Below are 23,103 nucleotides of genomic sequence, written 5' to 3'. Positions count from 1 at the left end.
ACAAATTCTTTACTCATTAATTTTTGTCTCTATAAGTTTTTGGTTCAAGATTACTTACCGATCTTGGGATATTGATCTCAATCTCAAAGGTGGGGGTGTCTACAAAGATACTCTAATGTGTCAAGTCACTGTATGTAGATGTGGATAATAGTTAATGCAATCATATGATTAATATTAGTATCAATAGTAAATATGTTGAGGTAGTTGTTTATTTATATTATTCTAAGAGTCTTTATTTGAATGGCTTTTAGAGACGAGTCAATGTCATTCTTAATATTGGTTAATCATGATAATTAATTTTAGATTGTGGTTATCATTTAATTAGTCAAGAAAATACTATGTATGTATTATTGTGTTTAAGTGTTTTCGATTTTGTTTAGTACTTTTTGAAAAGACTAATACTTTTTAACTTTGTTTGCTACTTAATAATGATCTACATTGGGTGATACTTTTCAACAAGACTATCACTTATAGACAAGGACTTTTCCACCTTAGTTATACTTTTACATGAAAACTAATATTTCTCAATGGGCAATAATAATATGTTTATACTTTATCAATTGATTTAACATTTAGTCTAAATAGTATTGATTTACAAACTAGGTACTAAAATCTTCATTTACAAACTTAATCATCAAGCTATAATATTTGTAAGTTAATTACATTTTTTTTATGGTTTAAATATGCAAGTTGTGAATGTTTTATAAATATAATTAACCATCTTTTTGGTTTGTTAAAATGGATTATTGTTATGCTTACCATGACAAATTTTAAAGAGAAGTTTGGTAGACATTTAAGGAAAAGTTTACTTCAATAAAAAGAAACTATTGACAACCTATTATAATAATATAATAATATTTTAAATTAAATATAATCAAATTATTAATTATTTGAGATGTTAAGTGAATTTTTTTTACGGAAGTGAACCTATATATGTACACCGGAAATCTAATTAACATATAAAGTATAATAATAATAACATTTGTTAATTAGGGGAACAAGTGTTTCTGTATTCACATTTTTATTTTTATTATTATTATATTTATATTTAAAAAAAAATGATAAGAAGGATAACTAAATCAAAAAGATAAAAACTATAATTTTTAAAAGACAAAAATATGTAAAAAATTGTCAATTCTAAGTTTAATAAACTATTCCACGTTTAAAATTTAAAATTGATAATTGTTTAAAAAAAATAAAAATATATAAGTATTAAAAATAAAAAAATATTTTTTAATTAATCATAAGAATAATGAATTATAAGAATAATTAATTATTTAATAAATATTTAAAAAATAAAAAATATTAAAATATTTAAAATAAAATATTAATAAGGATAAAATAGAAATAAATTTCTGTAAAAAGGGGAATTTTTTTTATATATGGATATATATTACATTCTTAGTCTCTTTTTATCAATTTATTTTATAATAAAAAATATATATTTAATTTTTTTATCGAGGGTAAAGTTAAACCAATATGTAAAATATATTAATATCTTTGCACCATTAATGCATATACTATATGATCTATTAATATGTTTTTATTTTATTTTATACTGAGATAAAGCGGAGGGGGGTAATTAGGGTATTTCAACAGCCTCAAAAACCCTAATTGGTGGGTGAATATATAAAGCCCCAAACATTAGAGAATCGTAGTTAGGTTTGCAGAGTGAGGCGCAGTGAGAGAAACCCAAACCCTAATTGCAAACATGGCGCAGGCAGCACCCGCACTTGAGCAAGTCCAATGCTTCGGCCGTAAGAAGACGGCGGTGGCCGTCACCTACTGCAAGCGCGGCCGCGGCCTCATCAAGATCAACGGCTGTCCGATCGAGCTCGTCGAGCCGGAGATCCTCCGCTTCAAGGCCTTCGAGCCCATCCTCCTCCTCGGCCGCCACCGTTTTGCCGGAGTCGACATGCGCATCCGTGTCAAGGGCGGTGGACACACCTCCCAGATTTACGCCATCCGTCAGAGCATCGCCAAGGCCCTCGTCGCCTACTACCAGAAGTACGTCGACGAGCAGTCCAAGAAGGAGATCAAAGACATCCTCGTCAGGTACGACCGCACACTCCTCGTTGCCGATCCCCGTCGCTGCGAGCCCAAGAAGTTCGGTGGTCGCGGTGCTCGCGCAAGATTCCAGAAATCTTATCGTTGAGTTCAACCCCTTTTCCATTTTATTTTTATGTTATCGAAATGTCTTGATAGAACTATCTCTGTTTTATTTGTGTTTTGCTGAGTTTCTTAATCGGATTTTGGATACTCTTATTATATAATGTTTTAGTTAAGTTTAAGTTCTGTTGGTAATTTAAATGTTATTGTTTGAATGCTCTCCTTTATCTTATTATTTTTTCGGATTGGAAATATCTTGTTTGTTTATATTTCTGTTTCTATTGCGATGAAGCTCTTCACTATACGATTTTATTTGGTTCAATCGGTAACGAGGGATTGTGGCTTTGATTTAGGGTTTTGCGTTTTCTCTAATGTTGTTTTCTGTTTTGATTGTTTTGGATTGGGAACGATTTGCGTGCATCGTTGCTTCCGTTATGAACATGCATTATTGTGGTTTGTGATTAACATTTGATATAATTTGGAGCCAATACATAATGCTCCGGTTGGGGATTTTGACAGTGGCATGTTTGTGTTATTTGTTTGTGATGTTATGGTATAAACGTGGGTACTACAAAATGAACGATGAGGTTTTTTTGTTCGAGTTTCTCAAGGAACATGTTCAGTAGCAACATGTTCGCCTCATACAATACCATACCAATCCCACACTTTGTTCATGTGTTGGGAGCTATTGATGCTGTCAATTTTATCTTCTGCATTCAATGGTTTTCATTTTATTTTGGTTTGAAACAAATTGGGTTATAAATTATTTCGGTTTTATTGCAATTTTGGTTTTTAGAATTTGAATTATGGTCACACCATTTTTATCTCACCTTTTGGTATTATAATGCTGAAAGTGTTGATAATATTGATTCTAATAATTAATATGAAAATACTACTTTTTTGTATTGGAATTCTTCGGTTAAACTAATGACTTTCGAATTCTGATATCCAATAATGTCATTTTTCTGTAAACCTCTTGTTACTACCTATAAATCAGTTGTGCTGAATTTCTAATTTTTTAATAATCTGCTCGTACAAATTATTCAATATCAATAGTGCTTTAATAATTTAATTGATGGTAGAATTTTGGTATTTACTGTTAGAACCGAATGTAAAAATGATTGTGATTTTTTATATTTTGTTAAAAAAACATGAGCTTTAAAGTAATTGTGTGACCAATCTTGAGAAAAATCTATATTTGAATATAGTTACAAAATTTATGCAAGGGAAATTTAAAATTATAAAAATTCTAAATACAATTTTCAAAACAAAGGAGGTTTGTAAAAATTGAACTTAAAGATGATAGCATTCCTGTCAATTTTAACTATAGTATTTTAACAAAAAAGAATTCTGGTTGCATTTTACGTTATTATTAATAATCTGCTTCTGAAAATAAGAAAAATAATGAATAACACTAAATGCATGAATAGACAGACATCATACCAAATGTTGGTACACAACAGTGAAATTACAGGAATTCGTGTACTTTGAATAAGAAATGGAATACCAACTTTTAATAAAGAAGATTCAAAAGTCATATTTATCACACATAAAAAAATGTATATAATACAAAATATCAAAAGTCATAACGTTGAAAAGAGGAAGGAACTGTTATGAGATGATTAAGATTTATGAAACTGCTAATATGAATGATCTGATAAATTAGTATCGTCTACGGAGTCATAAAAAAAAGACGAAAAAAACGTGAGAAACTAAAGAAGAACTTGATATACAGATAATGGAAGAACTTGTGGAATTTAAAGAAAAATGGTAAAAAACTAGAAAACGTGTGAAAGGTGAAAAGATGTTAGAATTGATAAAGATAAACTACTAGTTCTTTTATAATTTTAATTTTTTCTGTGATACACAGATCAATGCATTGGTGATATTGAAAAATAAATACATTAACGATGAAATAATACATTCAAGTTTATATAGAGAATTTAAATTATTAATATAATATTTCCATTACATCAACAAGGCAGAAATAATAATTTTATATTACCAAGTTAACTGAGTGTGGTTAACTTACTGAAAAAATAAAAAAATAAAAACTCTTTATTACAGGACGAAAGAGTTAATTAAGAAAAAGAAATTAGTTATTTGGTGGTAATTTGAAAATGGGTAGCGATTCGGGTCAACCGTGAATAATGGTGCATTGGGAAGAAGGAAATTGGATAGGTATTACTTGAAAATGGGTCGGGTCGGACCGAATGGGTCGGGTCGGGTGGAGTGAAGTTTGTGATGGGTCATGATCTAGTGTGTGTATAAGCTTCTCTTACTCGGAAAGTGAATTAGGGTTTTAGCAGTGGTGGAAGGTTTGTTGAGGACTGAGGAGGGTTTTACAACAGATTCGTCTCTCTCTCTCTCTCTCTCTTTTCTGATCCCAATGGCGACCACCGTTCTTCCTCCTCCTCCTCCTCCTCCTGCCGCCGTCGAAACCGTCGTCGATTTCTTCAACCTTCCATGTCCAATTCCCTTCGAGGAGCTCCATCGCGAAGCCATGAGTAAGTTCCTTTCTCCGTAATCTTCCGCCACAGTTTTATCTGTACCAGTTTGTAACGTTTTAATGTTTCTTCGTTTTCGACAGTGTCGTTGAAGCCAGATCTTTTTGAGGGCATGCGTTTTGATTTCACCAAGATGCTCAATCAGAAGTTCACTCTCAATCACAGGTTCCTTTACGTGTTTCTTTCTTTCTATTTTTATTTATTTTTTTTATGAAATTTAGCTTTGTAAAGGCTATTTGTTGTTGTGTGATCAGCGTGTTGATGGGACCTACTGAGATTCCGTCTCAGTCTACGGAAACTATTAAGATTCCAACTGCTCAATATGAGTTTGGCTCAACCTTCATTGATCATCCTAGGGTAATTTGGGTTTCTTTCAAATGATCTTTCGTTTTTTTTGTACGGTGTTTTTTCATCGATGATAGTGTTCTGCAGTTGTTGCTCTGGGGGAGGATTTTGACCGATGGGAGGCTGAATGCTAGAGTTAAGTGTGATTTGTCTGAGAATCTCACTTTTAAAGCCAATGCTCAGGTACGCATGTGATCGTTTCAGTTATGAGTAATGCAGCCTGTAATTTTCCTGTGTTTTGCGTCGTTTGTATTTTGCTACTTCTTTGAGTAGTTACCAAATATTCTTTTCAACTCTATTGTGAAAACAAGAGCTTGTACTATTTTCTGATTTCTACTATCGAGCCGTGGCGCTTGTGACTTATTGGTGCCAGGAAAAGTAAGTAGAAGTGCCTTGGAATTTCCTTTCTATTTATTTGTGAAGTATTTGGTTTATGGGACCCCTTACTCCTCCCCATTCCCATATTTTTTCTTTTCTTTTTGCCTTCCTTTGTCGCGTTTTCTCACCATAATCTTCTCTCTTGTTTCCATGTATAGCTTACGAATGAGCCACATATGTCTCATGGGATGTTCAACTTTGATTACAAGGTCAACTAATTTACCATTTCTTGACTAAGTTATTCATTGCTTCCCTTCTCTCCTAGTCATGTTTTTGCATGTTCTTTTCGTTAAATTTTTTCTGTTGATAGACGTTCATTGTGACTGAGTTTCTCAGTAGATGTTCCATATTTTATAACTTCATTATATTACATTTTTCAGGGAAAAGACTATAGGTCACAGTTTCAACTCGGGAATGGAGCCTTACTAGGAGCAAGTTATATTCAGGTATGGGATCTCCATACATTTTGCAGTTTTTTTTTTCAAACAAATAAATTGTGAAGGATTTATTTATACTGGGTAAATACACTGATATGGTTGTTGCTCTATTCTCTTGTTTAAATGAGTATGCAGGTGATATGTCTGCTGGGATAATAAAATTTCAAGTTGCTTAATGAGTTTATTTTTGGGCTTCTCAATTATGTCTTTGTTATCTGTTTCTGAATATTAACAACCTTTTGCAAGAAAAATGGCTAGTTCTTTTTTCTTGTGGGAGAGGGGTTGATGAGTGAATCAAGAAAGAGGCTAGGGATGTTTTACTTTATTGAGTGACCCAAGGGTCACTCTCTACCCTAAAGAATCCTACAATGAGGAGGTTTATTTTATTAGAAATATTATCATATATTTTGTCATTAAAGTACTCTACAATAGTGAAGAAATATTGGAAATATACTAATGTGCAATTATTATATTATATAACAAGCCCAATATCACATAATACGTAAAAATTTATAAACACGATATTACAAATAAAAAAATTATTAAGTCAATTAATGTTTGTATGTGTATTAAAATTTATGATTAGTGACATCTTCATGCTTCCTTAGTTTTAAATTGCTATTACTATCATCTGAGTTTTAAATGGCACCACAATAGCAGAAGAGCAATCCCTGTCTCCTATTTGGTGTTGCTGTAGTGGGAATTGTGAGATGATAGCTCCACTCCCATGAGTGCTGTTCCTCTTCTCTTGTGCTATTTTATTTGCCACAGTTTTGCTTTCTCTTTTTGTTTGTTTTTTAGGTTAAATCTTAGTATAATAAAAGATTTCAGAGTAACTATTATCTTGCTAACTAGTTTTTTTGCTGACCACTCCACACTGCTATTCCAGATTTAAAAACTGATCGCTATTTAATATTTGACAGTTGTGGAAGTTTTTTCCTCTATTTCTTTATTTTAATTGACAGGATTGTTGTGTGAGATGCATTTGTTATTGTTATCAGTTTTCTTCCTTGTGGTTTGCATTTATGCAATATTATTGTGTTAGTTTGCTACACTAGGTCTGCTTTAGAGCATTATTCTTCTAACAAATTGCTGAGCCTTACTCTTGTAATTTCCTCAACTGCTTTCTACTTGATGACTGCTACAATTTACTGAAAATATCATCTTTGTGCAGAGTGTGACACAGCACTTATCATTGGGAGGGGAGGTATTTTGGGCTGGTCAGCATAGGAAGTCTGGTATTGGTTATGCTGCTCGCTACAACACTGAAAAAATGGTATGCTGGTGTAAGACTTAGCCCTGTGTGCATTATTGGCTGAGTGCCCCTTGATTTTCCTATTTAAAATTTTCATATTTGTTTATGGTCCTTATATTTCTATATTGTTATTGGCAAACATTTCTGCTTGGAACTTTACCCACCCACCCCTTTAATTTTAATAGCTAAGCAGCCTGGGTAAAACACTTGTACACATGCACAAAATATTAAGAGTTTATGCTATGTTTTTATTTCTCTACTTGACAACCGTTGGTTATATTAAGTTGTATCTTATTCTATTTTCAGTGGTTCCTTTTCCCTTTTTTATTACTACTGATTCTTTCATTTGCTTACCTACATTTAGGTTGCTACGGGGCAAGTTGCTAGCACTGGAATGGTTCTTCTAAGCTATGTTCAGAAGGTATCTGAGAAGGTGAGTTGATAATCACATTGTATATTTGTGTTTTTTTCAATTCAAATTTCTTATTTTTTATACAAAAATGTTCCTCCCAGGTTTCTCTAGCATCTGAGTTTATGTGTAACTACTTGTCAAGAGATGTCACGGCTAGCTTTGGTTATGACTACATCCTTAGACAGGTAGTTTTCTCTTTCATGAATTCAATCATAGATTGCAATTTCAACGTAATACAGCATGAATGTGATTCCGTGAACCAGTTAGACATTATATTTCAAATTGGTTATAATAGAGTTTTCTTGTTCATCTGTATCCATGCATTGGGAGTAAAACTTGCAGGAATGGAAGGGGTGGAGGAAAAATTGACAATTATCAACCCCTACATCACATCTAGCTACCTTTTTCAAGTTTCACTCTCCCTTGCTGTTCACTTCAATTTAACTGCAGACATAATAACACCATCAAAACTTGCAATCTTTATATATGCCTCACATCATTCTCCAATGGTCAGGAGACAAAATTACCACTGGAACAAGTGGCCAGTAGCATTAGGTAGTGCACTAAATGTGAAACTTGGCATATTATAAGTTTACTTTGGATACTATCATTAGTCCATACAATTTTGCATCTTTAAATATTTACTATAGAGTCTAGGCCTAACATTTTTTACATTGTTTTATCATTCCTTGTATATTGTGTTGAGAATTAGTTTTCTGGCTTTGTACTTGTCAACAATTTTCAAGTTTTGTGTATTTTATGACTTTTAATGGGAGTTTATTGCTATTGTATTTCAAGTTTCAAGATATGGAAAAAAGTTTGCAGATGCTTCCCCGCATGAAAGGTGATTTAGGATTATACTGACAAAAAAAAGTGTTTCTTTATGATTGTGTGGTTACTAGTGGTTGATTTTGGATTGGTGAGGTCATTACTAGGCTGTCAAGCCATTTAAAGTTCTACTTTTGAACTTCTATAAGGATGATGCATTGGTGAATGATATTATCCACTTTTAAGGTAATCGGGTTTCTTATCTACTTTGCGTTGGTTATTGTAGTGCCGCCTTAGGGGAAAGGTAGATTCGAATGGCTGTGTTGCTGCTTTTTTGGAGGAGCGATTAAATATGGGTCTGAATTTTATTCTTTCTGCAGAGGTCAGGGCTTTTTCTGTACTCTTTATTCCACTGCTCTTTATTCATATTTGTGCTTAGGGATGTATGTAGTATGTATGTAATCTAGTTTGGAGGTGATGTTTTATTTAGTTAGTTTCAGATTTTGCATTTTGTCTTGACATGGTTTTCATATGTATTCATTTCAGCTTGACCACAGGAAAAAAGACTACAAATTTGGGTTTGGTTTGACCGTTGGAGAATGAATAAGCGGGACTAGAACTTTGTTTTCATTGTTTTAGCCAGCTTAGCAAGGTTCCTTGCATCTTTTTCCTTGTTGGAGATTTTTCTTTCCAAAAAAGAAAAGAGGAAATATCGTTTGTGTCGGGAAACAATTTACAATCCACAAGTAGCTGCAGAATTTTCAGTAGTCATCAATTTATTTGGAACTTGGGCTGAAACAACAACATTTATTTGGAACTATTGCCCTGTTTTCCCTTGAGGGGGGTTGTAGAGTGAATCAGATTAATGCATATTATGAGATTCAATTTCAATAATGATTCTAGTTCTCGTTTATTTATCCATTTCTTATACTTTAGTTTAAATGGCCTGTGCCTTTGTGGGCCACTTTCAGGCTAAAGTCATTGCATAATTAAATGATGCATTAAAGATTTAGATCTCTACTACTCCCAAAAAATAGTCTTTTTGCTAGGGATAAATTATTTGGATAAGTGACCATTTTTTTAAGCAAGGTTGATCGACCAAAGTGGTTTGTAAGCAAGGTTGGCCTACAAAAAACATGCTATAATAAAAGTTTATTATTATCCTTTTCCAAATTTTGTTTTAGAAGATTAGAATCCTCATATTGTGTGCCATACCTTATAAGATGCTTAAATATGATACTATTTTAAAGAAATTAGATTTTAACAGTAGCCTATTCTTTAAACAATTTAGTAATAAAATATTATATTTAATTGAAGATAATAGACAAATAAAATTTTAAAATAAAATAATAAGGTACATGATTTTTGGACTTATCTTATTGTGTCTCACTATTTTTTATGTCATTCATCCTTGGTAAAGTTAGTATACTTTTAAACACCTTTTGCAGCTGTGATACTAATATCTTAATTAGGTAAAACGCTAAAAATGTTCTATCTAATTCGTCATTAGAAGTTATTTTTAAAAAGGGTAAAACAGATTTTTTTTTAAAATTCGTCATTAGAAACACTTTCACCCTCTTTCATTTGTTAATTTTGACCACTACAAGTAAATTTGGTCATAGAAAGGCTTAATTTTTTTTATTGTTATGGAATAAAGTCTAATTTTTTCCTGTGTTCAATTGTAATCTGCATCCAACACCTACATAGAAACACAGGAATGTGCCTTCAAATATGATCATTCATGACACAGGAATGTTTTCCGGAGGATGATAAGATCCCTAAGTTATTTTTTTTCACTTATTGATGCGAAAATCTGAAAAAGGTGAAAAAACCGATATAGGGTTTTAAAGAAAATGATAAATTTAGGGTTAGGGTTTAAAATTTGGGTTTAGAATTCATCTATGCCGGAAGAATTAGTCTGGAATAAAATTATATATTTATTAGTTGTTTGAAGATATGACTTAGATTTGAATGATTCTTTATTTGAAAGTTGTTATGATTATGGTTGATATTTTTGTTTGTATTTTGGAGAAAAATCTTACAAGATATTTTATCTTACTCCTTTTTAAAAAAATAAAAAATAACGTGTGTTTATTCAACTATATTTTGAACAATTTTAAATGTTTTCTTTCACATTATACTTGTTTGCAATTCATTAAGGGTTTTTACATTGTTTTATCCGAATTATTTTGAATGACTATAATAAATTTAGTTCATCCATTTGTATTATGTTTATTCTGTTTTGCATAGTTTCTATAACATACCATTTTTCCTTCCAATTCTTAACCAAATATGAGTTTCTAGAGCCATCATTTTTAGGCTAAATCTAAAAAACGATTTATTCACTTTTAAAATTCTTGTAATTTAGGTGATTGATTTTTATAGAGAAGAGTGGAAGAAGTAACTTTCATTGTCAGTTTAAAATATAACCTAAAGGAGAATTTAAAAATTTGTCAATAGTTTTGAAAAATAGTCAAAAAATAGAAATTAACAATAGATATTGTGGTGTTTATATTTCAATTTAGTTAAATTCTATTAAAAATATTTAAATAAAATATAAAACTTAAATATAGTCCAATTTGGTTCAACTTTAATTTAATATAGAATTCAAATGTTTATGATTTGATTTGGATTAGCTTTTGAAGTTTTTTCACTATAAAACTGATAAGTATTTAAAATATTCTTATTATGATAATTACAAATATAATGTAATAAAATCTTTAATATTTTTAATTGTGACACTTAGTATGTTATTTATTAATTACTAATTAACTAGAATTATACAGTAAGCCTTTTAGTTGGGATTTGTTGTGATTTTTTATTCTCAATTCGAAATTCTAACTAAATAGGTTATTAAAAAAAACTAACTTCATTTTATCCATTTTTGGTCATTGCTTTGTTGGTTCTAATTTGAAGTAGACTGTTTCTTCCTGCACCTCCGTATCTTCTTTTGGCACCTCCATACACAACATGAAAATACAATTTTATCCTTCTTCTTCCACCCCCATAGAATAGTTTTCGGATTATGTAATCCGGAAACGCATTTGAAAAAAGACTTCCGGATTACATAATCTGGAAGTTAAAAAAGACTTCCAGATTATGTAATCCGGAAAGTAATCATGCATATTAAAAAAGACTTTGGATTATATAATCCGGAAGCTAATTACAAATTTGAAAAATGACTTCCAAATTATGTAATTCACAATATTACAGAGGGGTACTTTTGGAAACATGAAAATCTATGGAGGTGAGAGAAGAAGGTATGGAGGTGCAGGAAGAAGCAGCCTTTGAAGTATAATAGATATAGAACAAATATAAGGTTACTTCATCATTTGAAGGTTGTTTTTTTCTACACCCGTCAAAGTTCTTCCTGCACCCCCATCAATATCTAAAAAGATAATTTCACCCTTTTTTAAATGACTTTTAGATTATTTTTTCTGAAATATTCTCGAACACCCCATTCCAAATTTATAAATGTATTATGGAAATCGCTTTCCAAAATTTCTGAAAAGCATTTTTGAAAGGATTTTCATAATAGATTTCCATAAGGTGTATAATAAGTTATGGAATTTGTTTTCTGAAATAACTTTTGAGAATGTATTCTAAAAAAACAAATTATATGGAGCATTTTTGTCATTTTATGATGGGTGCAGGAAGAAACACCTTATTTAAAAATATAAATAAAAACTTACTTTATTGTTTAAAAATAGAAATAAAAAAAATAGTTATAAGAAACACAAATAAAATATGATAGAATATGTGAGTAGTTTGAAATGCAAAGAACTTTAAGGTATAAACTAAAAACAAGTGTCTTAAAAGCATGGGTAGGTGGAGAGTGATGGTATTCTCCGACAAAGCTTTCAATTCATCATTCACAACCCATACCATTTTGACCCATCCATCGTGCAAAAAGTTGCTCAAAACTCTTCTTATTCAATTTTAATACAAAAACCATTCTCTCTGTTCTTCTCTTGTCTTCTTCACCATCTCTTCAATTTATCAATTAATTTAACTTTTTTTTCAATACCCTTTTTGTAAAGTTTTTTCCTTCTTTGGAGAGATCTCCATAGATCTAATTGCTCATAAAGGGTTGATTTCGAAAATAGAAAAAAGTCTGAGACCCATCTAACAAAACCAAAAGCAGAAACATAATGAATGTGTCACTGCTTCTGAGTATTTCAGATAGCACCCCATTCTCATCAAACATTTTTTCCTTTTCCCATCTACCCAATTTAAAGCTACATTCAAATTAATCAATGTGTGAAAACAACAGCTTTGTGTTCCAAATCTAGGTGTCCTCACACAATATGCAAAATGTATACTGTTAAACAAATATGTCAAACACTAACAAGACAAACTAAGCATTTCCCAACTCAACTTTTCAACTGTGTTAAATTTTCATTAATTGATGATTAGATATAGTTGTAAGATTTGATTGATTTTTTTTATAAATTCTTCTCATCCAAATAATATTTTTCTTCTGCAAAATTTGAATTTGAAAAGGAATCTTGATGATATGTTCTAAGAAGACTTTCATTCACTTCTCACCTTATGTGAATGTAATTTTTTTTTTACAGTTCATCAAACTAGAATCTTTTGATTGGCTGAACTTTATTCCCATTTTTTTAAGATTTGAGTTTGCAATTCATTGTGTCGTGGGGACACCAAATCTTTGCCACCCTATTTGATTAACAACAACCTTCTTGCCTGCCACAATGTACAGGAAATAATATGAACACAAGTTTTTGCTTGTCCATTCTGGGGACATGCCTCATTATAAAGATATAAAGGGTCTAAAGCATATTTGCATGCCTATAATAATTTTTACTTTATTCTATTAAATTTATGTTAAATAAATTAATAATACACATATTGACACATCACAACATTCCATTACTTCTGTGGGATTATTACTGCAGGGGAAAACAGTGTCACTGTTAAAATAATACACAAATTATCATAATGAAGGCTTTGTTAAGAGAGTCAATTATCATAAGACCAACCAGCCAAAAAGCATTGAATGAGAAATAAACAAGGTGAACTACTTGTCATCTACTGATTTTGAATGAATACCGAAATTATTTATGTTTCAACAAAAAAATACAAAACGGTTTGAATCTTTTCAACTACAAACATAAAGAGGATTGGTGTTGTATTAATGACATTGATTTTTACAGGATTAGTGGAGTGGAATATTTATGGCTATTCAAAGGGGTCAAATTCTAGAAATGAACACCACCCCATCATAGCAAGCATGACCTTGAGATCTGTAATGCAGAGGAGTTTAATTGGTATGAATGGTCAGTATGAAACATTTTATGTTGTCCGACAGAAACAGTTCTTAAGAATATTTTTTTATCAATATATATAATACTTCATTATTAACATTTACATTAAACTAACAGTACCCTTAAATTAAATTATTTTTTAACATTTACATTGAACTTAAACATTAGTGGTAATATGCAAGTGACATGGGGCCAAGGGAGTAGAATAAGATGCTGAAAACTATACAGAAAGTAGTATCCCGAAGTGTGTTAATAGCATATTACCCTTGTGCTGTACAAGCTCAGCTAGTTACTTTGCTAATGGCAACAGAATCTCAAACTCCTATGTTATATACTTAAATCCCAATATGGGGCACAACGGGGTTGAGCTTCCCTCAGATGTTCAAGAAATATTATTCTTCAAAAATGGAAAATTAAAAACAAATAGGAGAAGAAAATGAAGAAAACCATAAGAGTAGTGATATCTTCTACGAAGTGAAAACAAAGACAGGCCTCTGAGGGGTGCTTTTCCTTGGGCGCTTTCTGAAATTCACAACTTCAACCCACCCATATGGCTCAACTTCAGAGATAGATGACTCTGGTTCTGAATTATGGTTATCATTCATTGTGAAGTCAATGCCTTCAGATTTTGGAGTGATCATGCCTCTAGCACTTTGGTTTTCAGTCTCCACTGGAAGCACTGCGATCTAATAGATTGCACATAACTGGAGTCAACAAATGATACAGAAGTAAATAACAAAATTTTTAACATTACACCACAACACGGTTGTTACCTTGCATGTAATGGAGCAGAAGCGGTTGCGTTCATCTTGCAAGTGTTTTCCACATTCTTCACACTTTCCTCCAGACTTCGGTCTTATGCTGGGTTCTTTGGATTTAGAATCAGGGCTTAGATCAGAAGATTTAGATTTGTTGATTGAAGGGCGAGGTTTGAGGTGCACAATCCTTTCATTATTGGATATATAAGTCTGTAGAATCACATCACCATTGTAAGCAGAAAATTACATTCATTAATAAGTTTTCAGATGAGAAAACAATGCTTGGAGATTTACTATTAAAGAGGATAATTAGATTCAAGGAGTCAGATATACACATAAGCGATGATGATTAGATATCTTCAACAAAGTTCAATAAAAAAAGTGCAGTCATCATTATAAAATCAATGATAGCATTGGACAAAGCTGATAGAGGATTTCAGGACCCGAAATCAATGATAGAATACTTCCTTCATTGGTTAAAAATCAATTATAGACTACTTCATTCATTGATTAACCCATATGGAGAACTAAGTCATTGTAAATCAAACTAGTTCTCACTTCATTAATGCTAACATCCACTAAAGAACAGCTACATCATTTGAAAAAATAAAATCTGCATATAACTTTCATCAGATCATTAAAGATTGTGTTTTCCTATGCAAGGCAAACAAGTCAAGCACAATATAGGAAAAATTAACAAAGTCGGCAGAAAATCAATCATTTAATCAACCCTCAATGAATTCATTACTATCTTGTAACAAAGAGGCGAGGACCTGAATTTTTGAGCAATCAAAATACTTCTGCAGTTCGGCATGACGGAAGACATCCTGATAGGAATATTTGTAAATCTGAAACCTTCTATGTAGGGAATGAGCTTCCTTACAGTGTCTACACATCCTAAGAGCACAGTCTACGCAGAAGACATTCTTCTCATTAGATCGAAGATCATGGTGGTAATCACAATAACCAAAGCTGCTGTTCATAAGAACTCCAACCCAATCTCTACTCTTTTCCTTGGGTGAAAGATTCTCGCCCCCCTGAAAAAAATCCATTGCAAAAGGAATTCAAGAACCCTTCAATTCAAAAGCAAAAGACAGTTCAACAATCAAGGATCAAAATGGTAACCTTTCCTCAACAACTTTGCAGCATATCACTCTCCAAGAAATCCAACCCCACCACAGGAAAATGGCACTCAAACGACAATATTCAAGATGCAACAACAAACTAACCTAATCAAAAGACACAATTTGCAAACTTGATGCAGACTGACACCAAATTTATGATAGGAAGATTAAGCAAATGATCAAAGTGAGTTATACTAAAAGGAAACAGCAAGAATCATACTCATCCAAAATGCAAGGAAAATTAGCTGGCTTCAATGATCACAAGACTGATTGCAAACAAATCACAAGGAATCAAAGAGAAAAATCAAAACTTTACGAAAACCCACAACAATCAGAGTCCAAAGACACAGAATTGATGATTCTTACCATCTCTTCGGCTTGAGATTGAGTACACTGTAGCAGTTGCGGCTTGTGAGCAAAGTGAAGAATGTGAACTCTTTCTCTCACTGTGAATATGAAGGGATTGAAATAAAAAGGAAAAAGGGTATTGTGGCTTTTATAATTTCAAAAAGTGAGATAATTCAATTAAAAAAATTAAAAATTTAAATTAAATTAAATTAAAAGGGAAAATTGAAGCCAAATGGTTTATCTTTATTTCCTGCAAAGAACTGTTTCCGTACGATCGGCGGGAAGTGAGCGCGGTGGTGCCGTTGGATTGGAATGTGATCGGGCGGTCAGAAATTACTCAGAGTGAATGTGACGTGGGGCCCACAGAGTAGAAAAGAGTGGAAACCCCAAAAAAGTCGCTAGCTGCCCCCCACCCATTTCCCGCCAATTTAACCGAAATTCTCGGAATCCCTAAATTCCTTATTTATTTATTTTCACAATTATTTTATTTAAAATTTTCAAATATAATTATGTGGTGGCCCACTGAACACGATATTTTAATTATTGTTTCTCGCTCTGTGATATTATCCGTAAGTGGTTGTTCGAACTGATTAAAGCCTTCACGGGAAGCGAGTTTTCACCTTCAATTGTCAGAACATCAACACTGTTTTGGAACCGAAATTTATTTATTTATTAATTTTGGTCTTTGATGTGTAAATTGCAATCTTTCACACTTTTTTTAAATAACGTATTTATATACGTGTATCCGATATTCACATTCTATCGGATATGAATATCAATATTTATATGATATTTATAAAATACGTATCAATGAATTATTTAATTTAAAAAATATATATTTATTAAATTTTTCATTTTTCATGATTCTAACACAATTTTAAAAATAAAAATATATTAATTTTTTAGAAATTCAAATTTATTGTATTAATTTTTATTTTAATTATAAAAATAAATAAAAAATTCTTTTGATCTAATTATAAAAAACATTTTTTACTAAAAAAATTAAAATATATTTATATATAAATTTTTATATTTCATGTCCTATATTTTAAAAATTGTAAATATTTTTATCTATGTCGTATCAATATGAAAGTCAATAAATATATATACAGATATATATTATATATTATACATAATGTATATTATAAAAATAATGTTTAGGTATATATAAAGTTTCCACATAATCATCATTTCAACGGTCAAACTCTTGTCCTTCGTTGCCATCTTACTCATCAAAATCTCACTCTTTCTACCACTTTAATATATATCTAATGTCAATTTCGTTAGGGAAAAAACTATTATATTTTTATGTCATATTCACATACAGTAACTAATTTATTAATTTTTACTTTAATTTCTGTAACTTAATTAATATTGATATTTTGTTATTTTATTCGTAATGTATATGATTAGTGAAAATTCTAAATGTTTATCTAAGATCACTTTTATTTGTGTGATGTACAGTATCAATATTTGATTTCACAAGAAATTTGAAAAATTTCGAAAATGAATATTACTTATTTACCATAAATGAATTTCAGGAACCAGAATTAGTAATTTTATATTATAGAGAAATTGAAATCAAGAAACATATTTTACCTTAACCAAATAAAATATTTCTAATTTCATAAGAACTGAAGTCGTTAATTTAAAATAAATATATAGAGAAACCAAATTAAAATATGTTGCTTTTATGGAAACTAAAAATATATTTAAACTAATTTTATATTACATCATACTCGAAGTATTTTTCGTTTGACACAATTTTGTTTTAATTATATAGAATTATAACAAACAATAATTACTTTCTTTTATATTTAATATAATTATACAGTGGAAATTTAATTTTAATACAAACAATTAAGCTAAGATAATAAGCTAGTCTGATATCTCCACAAACATTTAGATCGGATAAAAGTAAAAAAAAAAAAGTTCTTCTTAAATTAAATTTAACTTAGCATAAATTAAAAATACGAGTTTAAATAAATCATATAAAATATTTTGTATAAATTAATTTATGTTTAACTAATTTTGACTTATAAAAAAATAATTCAATTTTTTTATTTTTTTATTTTCATTGTAGTGTTTAATATTCAAAGTTAATCTATTGGCTTAATTCTAATTATTTTGCTAAATTACTATCAAATATTTAATAGGATGTGTGGATTTTCATATCTGTTTTCCTTAACGTGAATTAATATTTAATATAAAATGTTTTTATTTTATATTTGTTGAGTTGAATATAAGTAAGAATGATAATCGGTGGCAGCAGATAAAAGATAAAAAAAAGTTTGTTTCTTTGTTTGTTAAAACTACTCCCTTGGAAAACACTTTGAATTATCTTATACTCACGAGTATTAATACTCTTTTATTTAAAAAAATATTTGAAAAATACCTTTTAAAATATAAACTTAAATATAAAAAATAATATTGAATAGAATTCAAATAAAATCTCATAATTCAAAGAAATTGTACCATAAAATGTAAATTTAAATAAAAAATGATATCTTTTAAATAATTTTAATTTCATAAATTTAAATAAAAAATACAAATCCATAAAGTCAAATTATAAACAATTATTTAGCTAATAATATTGTTTACCATTAATTTTACTTTCATTACTTGATTTTAAAAATAATACTTAAATAACAAATACTAAAGCTAGTAGTGAACATGTTTATAAATTGAATACCGTAATATTTTATATATCTCATAAATAAACATAAAATAGTGACTTGAACAAATGTAGTCATGAATGAAAATATATATATATATATATATATATATATCATATAAGGATAAAAAAAATTAAGATACAAATTTGTTTTATTTTACATATTAACCATAATCTTCACTAGTGTGGGATTTAAGTATTAAGAAAGTAACATGAAAAAATCATAATCTAACTGACTTACAAATTTTAAATTAAAAATTGTGCTCTTATCTTTTTATATAAGATTCTTCATGACTCATTCGAGTTAATTCTTTTAGATAAAAATCCTAACAACGAGATTTTTGTTAGATGCAGTAAAATTTAGTTTCCTTTCATATAATAATGAACACGAATTTATGTTAATATAATTATATTAAAAACATGTATTAAATAATATATATATATATATATATATTAATTTAAATTAAAAGGCATCTCTGATGATTGAGTTCAGCCACTTTTCCAAAATCATGATTTTCGTTTTTCACCAAAATCACCACCAAGTCACAAAATCGAGTCAAAAAACCAAAATCATGAAACTTAGCTATGCACACCAACTATGTCGAGATCAATAAACCAATGCCGAATCTCAGTCATTATTATGTTACTAATATACATATTTGAAATTATAATTCTATTTTTTCTATTTTATATTTCTTCATTTAAAAATACACGTGATCTCTAAGACAATATTTTAAATTTACAGAATAATTCAATGTATAAGAAATATTTGAAATATAATAGAAATAAGTATTTTGAAAGCAATAATAGAACTAAGATAAGAAGAAAAAAAATATGAAATAAGTATTTGTGCCATTAATGTATCTTCTAATGTAATATGAAGTTATGTAAAATTTGTGTTTTAATTAATTGAATAATTATGGTTTGTGAAATAATTAAGTATGGTTTATTTTGTAAGTAAAAGCAATATGCAAAATCCTTGAAACTAACCCTAGGAAGAAATGTCAATAAATTTGTTAAGAAGTCATTGTTAAAAGCCCTTTTGGAATAATCTTGGAATTCAAAAAGTAGTTAAAATATATTTGTATACTTTGACTTTATAACACTCTTTCTTTAATATATATATATATTGGATTTGAAAAACATTTTAGTTGAATATGGAAAATTCGGTGTGATAAAATAATAACATGGTTTTTCTATCTATATACTAAATCACACGTTGAGTGTGGTGGGAACGGCGTCGTTTAGCTTCCGAAAGAGTTGCCATGTTTCTCAACACAAAACAAAAAAGGGAGGGTGCTTTAGTATAAAATAAAGTGTAAATAGTAATAGTCTAAAACACTTATCCAGTTAGAGCGGGCCGGGCCAAAAGAACATGGGCCTGTCCAACTATGTTTGGTTTTGAACTTAAACCTCCAAAAAATTCGAGGGAATAAAATTAGGGTTTTCAGTATAAAAAACAACTGAGTCTGCTCCTTCAGTCTTCATTTTCACATTCAGATCTTCTTCGTCCTTTGAATCAAGGTATGATGCTTTTGCATCCCTTCGTGGTTTCTTTTAGATTCGTGCTTCTGTGTCTGAATTCGTTATACTATGTGTAATTTTGAAAATGATTCTGGATATGCTTTTTTCTTTGTTGATGGTCTTATTCAGCTGAGATTATCGTTTTTTCTAACCGTTAGTGTTTTGTTATTTCTATTTGCTTTGCATTCGATTTCACACTATAAAAACTTTGCTCCTTCAGCTTCTTCTAATTCGGCAGCCTGAGATTTTAGGGTTTTGAGACATTTATCTAGCTTCTTAGGCTTTTGAAAAATCTAATGTTTGTGCATTGAATGTTGAAATAATGTAATTGGCCTCTGAGGATGATGAAAAGTATAACTTTCGTTCTACTGACTTTTCTATGAGGAAAATGTATGGAGACCTGAACTGAAGAGGCTTTCTAAAGTTTGTTTTGATATTCCCTATCAGATCCTTTGAGGGTGAACTGTCCTTTGTGCACATTGTTCAATTGTTTTTAGTTAAACTAGGTAACATAGGACATACTGTTTTGCTCCCAAGTTCCTTTATGAACCGTCAATTTTCTTGTATATCCATTCCATTTCCTGGATTTTTTGAGTCGTTTGTCCCATATTTTGAAAACAATCAATTAGCCTTTTTAGGATGATGAGAAATATAACTTTCATTCTTCTGAAATTTTTATGTCTTCTAATATAAGCTCTCAATATTCATGCTTTTCAATTATGTTGTAGAGACTATATTTTTGTTTGCTCCCTTCGTTTAAAATTGCCTCTGGGGATGATGAAAAATATTACTTTCGTTCTTCTGAGTTTTCTATGCGGAAAATATATGGAGACCTGAACTGAAGAGGCGTTCTAATGTTTGTTTTCTAATATATGTTCTCAATATTCGTTCTTCTGAATTTTTAATGTGGAAAATATATGGAGTCTTGAACTGAAGAGGCTTTCTTAAGGTTGTCTTCTAATATAGGTTCAACATATTCGTACTTTTCAATTATGTTGTAGAGAATATATTTTTGTTTGCTCACTTTGCGTAAAACTGCCTCTGAGGATGATGAAAAATATTACTTTCGTTCTTCCTAGTTTTCTATGCGGAAAATATATGGAGACCTGAACTGAAGAGGCTTTCTAATGTTTGTTTTCTAATATATGTTCTCAATATTCGTTCTTCTAATTTTTTTTATGTGGAAAATACGTGGAGACCTCAGGCTTTCTAAAGTTTGTCTTCTAATATAAGTTCTCAATATTCATACTTTTCAATTATGTTGTAGAGTATATATTTTTGTTTGTTCCCTTCATGAAAAATTGCCTCTGGGGATGATGAAAAATATTACTTTCGTTCTTCTGAGTTTTCTATGCGGAAAATATATGGAGACCTGAACTGAAGAGGCTTTCTAATGTTTGTTTTCTAATATTTATTCTCAATAATTGTTTGTTTCAATTATGTTGTAGGGAATACTTTTTTGTTTGCTCACTTCATGTATAATTGCACTTTTTACTTATGAAGTCTATCCCTGGTTTGATTGTTGAAATTAATCAAATTAGTCTCTGATGATGATCATAAAATATACTTTCTGAGTTGTCCATGAGGAAAGTAAATGGAGACCTGAACTGAAGAGGCTTGCTAATCTTTTTTATTGTTATTCCGTTACAGTATTTCTTATTCTCTGCTTCTATTTCAGGTTTATGTTACTGTTTTATTCGTTTCAGTTTTAATTTATCATTTGATTTATCTATTTTTCTCTTGTTTCAGTTTTGACTTCATTGAAGAGCTTCTGATCTGCCATTCCTTCCAAAATGAGGTACTGGTGAATTATAATGGCATCATTATTATTACTATGATTTTTTCACATTTTTTCTCAATTACTAACAATTTTTGTTTTCTTTTCCTTTTTTATCTCTTCTGAAGCCGGCCAATGGAGGAAGATGTAAGTCCTTTTAACTGTCATGCATGTTTGGCTATATGCTTGTATGAAGCTTGAACTTTAAAGCTGTTATGTTCTCTATATTTCTGTTCTGGGAAATGTTTTTCTTTGGTTTTATTTATTTGACTAATTATCTGTTCATGGAAATTGAATCTCTATTATGTCATGATAACGTCAAATTTGTTTGATAAGTTGGATGTCTTGTTGCCGATTAGTAAAATGCTAATCTACTACATTTTGAAGCTTTAAATTTAATAGGCATCTTTTGCTTGCTATTTATTCCTTGTAAACATGGATCAAACAATGTCTTCTGTAATAAAATTAGTGCACGTTTCTTCTCATTATTGTATGAAATTGGCTTTCATTATGTATCTTTTATTGTTTTTATTAATTGTTTCTAGGGGCTCTAGACTAGCTATGTGTTACTATCTTTTTGCCAAGCTAAGATACCTTCTTTTACAGACTGCGGTTAAGAATGAGGAAGAGGAATTCAACACTGGACCACTATCTGTACTAATGATGAGTGTTAAAAGTAATACCCAGGTATATGTCAATTTTAAATATTATGTGCTATTTTCTGAGGCAGCCCTAGAGGTATATTCTTTCTAACCCACCTTTACTTAGGTATTGATAAATTGTCGGAACAACAAAAAGCTTCTGGGTCGTGTAAGAGCATTTGATAGACATTGCAACATGGTTCTTGAAAATGTTAGGGAGATGTGGACTGAGGTATGGTTTTTCTTTTAAATGAACAGCCCTTGCATTTGTTACACCGGCTAATGATCTGTGCTTGCAATCAGGTGCCCAAGACTGGTAAAGGAAAGAAAAAGGCACAGCCAGTGAACAAGGATAGATTCATCAGCAAAATGTTCCTACGTGGAGATTCTGTCATCATTGTTCTTAGGAACCCCAAATGAGATTTTGCAATCATCTTGTAGAAGGAAATGGCTATGTAGTATTTGCCTTTTCTCATATTTTGAAATTCCTGACAACCTTATATATTTATATTCTGCTGGCCTTTGAAATTTATTTGTTTAGACATTGGCGGAGGATGTAGTCGGTAGTTTGATGAGGACGCCCCAACAATTACCAATTTCCGGATCTATTATGTACCTGTTAACATGTACATCTAATGGTTTGTATGGAATCATTTTAAAATGTATAGTTCTTTTTCTTTTCCTTCTTTTCTCCTAATCAGCACCTTGCTTCACTACTTTATTGATGATCGAATGATATCATCCCAGTATGTTTTCTT

General features: G+C 30.4%; 4 protein-coding genes, 4 non-coding genes and 2 pseudogenes across 9 annotated transcripts; 9 read left to right on the top strand and 1 right to left on the bottom strand.

The window, feature by feature from the left end:
• Positions 1–1,644: 1,644 nt before the first annotated feature.
• LOC137812984 (small ribosomal subunit protein uS9) lies at positions 1,645–2,324 on the top strand. The gene has a single exon (XM_068615251.1). The coding sequence runs from the start codon at positions 1,712–1,714 to the stop codon at positions 2,153–2,155; it is 444 nt and encodes a 147-aa protein (XP_068471352.1). The 5' UTR covers positions 1,645–1,711; the 3' UTR covers positions 2,156–2,324.
• A 2,054-nt stretch (positions 2,325–4,378) lies between these two features.
• LOC137812982 (mitochondrial import receptor subunit TOM40-1) lies at positions 4,379–9,105 on the top strand. 2 transcript variants are annotated; one of them, XM_068615249.1, is made up of 11 exons: positions 4,379–4,616; positions 4,700–4,781; positions 4,871–4,973; positions 5,049–5,144; positions 5,498–5,548; positions 5,720–5,785; positions 6,951–7,052; positions 7,396–7,464; positions 7,545–7,628; positions 8,498–8,593; positions 8,758–9,105. In XM_068615249.1, exons 1-11 carry the CDS (start codon positions 4,499–4,501, stop codon positions 8,812–8,814), a joined length of 924 nt encoding a protein of 307 aa, XP_068471350.1. In that variant the 5' UTR covers positions 4,379–4,498; the 3' UTR covers positions 8,815–9,105. The 2 variants fall into 2 exon arrangements, 1 of the variants encoding a protein (XP_068471350.1); XR_011081311.1 differs by having other exon boundaries at positions 4,390–4,616; positions 7,545–7,998.
• A 4,581-nt stretch (positions 9,106–13,686) lies between these two features.
• On the bottom strand, positions 13,687–15,875 carry LOC137812983 (protein RGF1 INDUCIBLE TRANSCRIPTION FACTOR 1-like). The gene is made up of 4 exons (XM_068615250.1): positions 15,748–15,875; positions 15,031–15,294; positions 14,273–14,467; positions 13,687–14,185 (listed from the first exon to the last, which is right to left on the bottom strand). The coding sequence occupies exons 1-4, from the start codon at positions 15,748–15,750 to the stop codon at positions 13,967–13,969; spliced, it is 681 nt and encodes a 226-aa protein (XP_068471351.1). The 5' UTR covers positions 15,751–15,875; the 3' UTR covers positions 13,687–13,966.
• Positions 15,876–19,844: 3,969 nt separating this feature from the next.
• Positions 19,845–23,027, top strand: LOC137812981 (uncharacterized). The gene is made up of 6 exons (XM_068615248.1): positions 19,845–19,927; positions 21,677–21,725; positions 21,833–21,851; positions 22,311–22,391; positions 22,473–22,577; positions 22,649–23,027. Exons 2-6 carry the CDS (start codon positions 21,721–21,723, stop codon positions 22,763–22,765), a joined length of 327 nt encoding a protein of 108 aa, XP_068471349.1. The 5' UTR covers positions 19,845–19,927; positions 21,677–21,720; the 3' UTR covers positions 22,766–23,027.
• Positions 20,259–20,342, top strand: LOC137813096 (small nucleolar RNA Z159/U59). The gene has a single exon (XR_011081337.1). It is a non-coding gene; the product is annotated as a small nucleolar RNA Z159/U59 (small nucleolar RNA).
• Positions 20,692–20,775, top strand: LOC137813094 (small nucleolar RNA Z159/U59). Its single transcript, XR_011081335.1, has one exon. It is a non-coding gene; the product is annotated as a small nucleolar RNA Z159/U59 (small nucleolar RNA).
• LOC137813098 (small nucleolar RNA Z159/U59) lies at positions 20,789–20,867 on the top strand (annotated as a pseudogene).
• LOC137813095 (small nucleolar RNA Z159/U59) lies at positions 20,965–21,048 on the top strand. Its single transcript, XR_011081336.1, has one exon. It is a non-coding gene; the product is annotated as a small nucleolar RNA Z159/U59 (small nucleolar RNA).
• Positions 21,231–21,314, top strand: LOC137813093 (small nucleolar RNA Z159/U59). Its single transcript, XR_011081334.1, has one exon. It is a non-coding gene; the product is annotated as a small nucleolar RNA Z159/U59 (small nucleolar RNA).
• LOC137813097 (small nucleolar RNA Z159/U59) lies at positions 21,468–21,544 on the top strand (annotated as a pseudogene).
• Positions 23,028–23,103: the final 76 nt, after the last annotated feature.

The sequence above is a fragment of the Phaseolus vulgaris genome, chromosome 2, assembly GCF_000499845.2.
Source record: "Phaseolus vulgaris cultivar G19833 chromosome 2, P. vulgaris v2.0, whole genome shotgun sequence".
Lineage (NCBI taxonomy): Eukaryota > Viridiplantae > Streptophyta > Magnoliopsida > Fabales > Fabaceae > Phaseolus > Phaseolus vulgaris.
This window is presented reverse-complemented; position numbering and strand designations above follow the sequence as displayed.

Excerpts from the sequence above, each read along its gene's own strand:
- LOC137812984 (XM_068615251.1), top strand. The coding sequence starts at position 1,712 with ATGGCGCAGGCAGCACCCGCACTTGAGCAAGTCCAATGCTTCGGCCGT.
- LOC137812982 (XM_068615249.1), top strand. The coding sequence starts at position 4,499 with ATGGCGACCACCGTTCTTCCTCCTCCTCCTCCTCCTCCTGCCGCCGTC. Across the intron at positions 5,786-6,950 it reads TAGGAGCAAGTTATATTCAG|AGTGTGACACAGCACTTATC; the intron begins GTATGGGATCTC and ends ATCTTTGTGCAG. Across the intron at positions 8,594-8,757 it reads ATTTTATTCTTTCTGCAGAG|CTTGACCACAGGAAAAAAGA; the intron begins GTCAGGGCTTTT and ends TATTCATTTCAG.
- LOC137812983 (XM_068615250.1), bottom strand. Across the intron at positions 14,468-15,030 it reads TTGATTGCTCAAAAATTCAG|ACTTATATATCCAATAATGA; the intron begins GTCCTCGCCTCT and ends GTGATTCTACAG. Across the intron at positions 14,186-14,272 it reads TCTGCTCCATTACATGCAAG|ATCGCAGTGCTTCCAGTGGA; the intron begins GTAACAACCGTG and ends GCAATCTATTAG.
- LOC137812981 (XM_068615248.1), top strand. Across the intron at positions 22,392-22,472 it reads GTGTTAAAAGTAATACCCAG|GTATTGATAAATTGTCGGAA; the intron begins GTATATGTCAAT and ends ACCTTTACTTAG. Across the intron at positions 22,578-22,648 it reads TTAGGGAGATGTGGACTGAG|GTGCCCAAGACTGGTAAAGG; the intron begins GTATGGTTTTTC and ends GCTTGCAATCAG.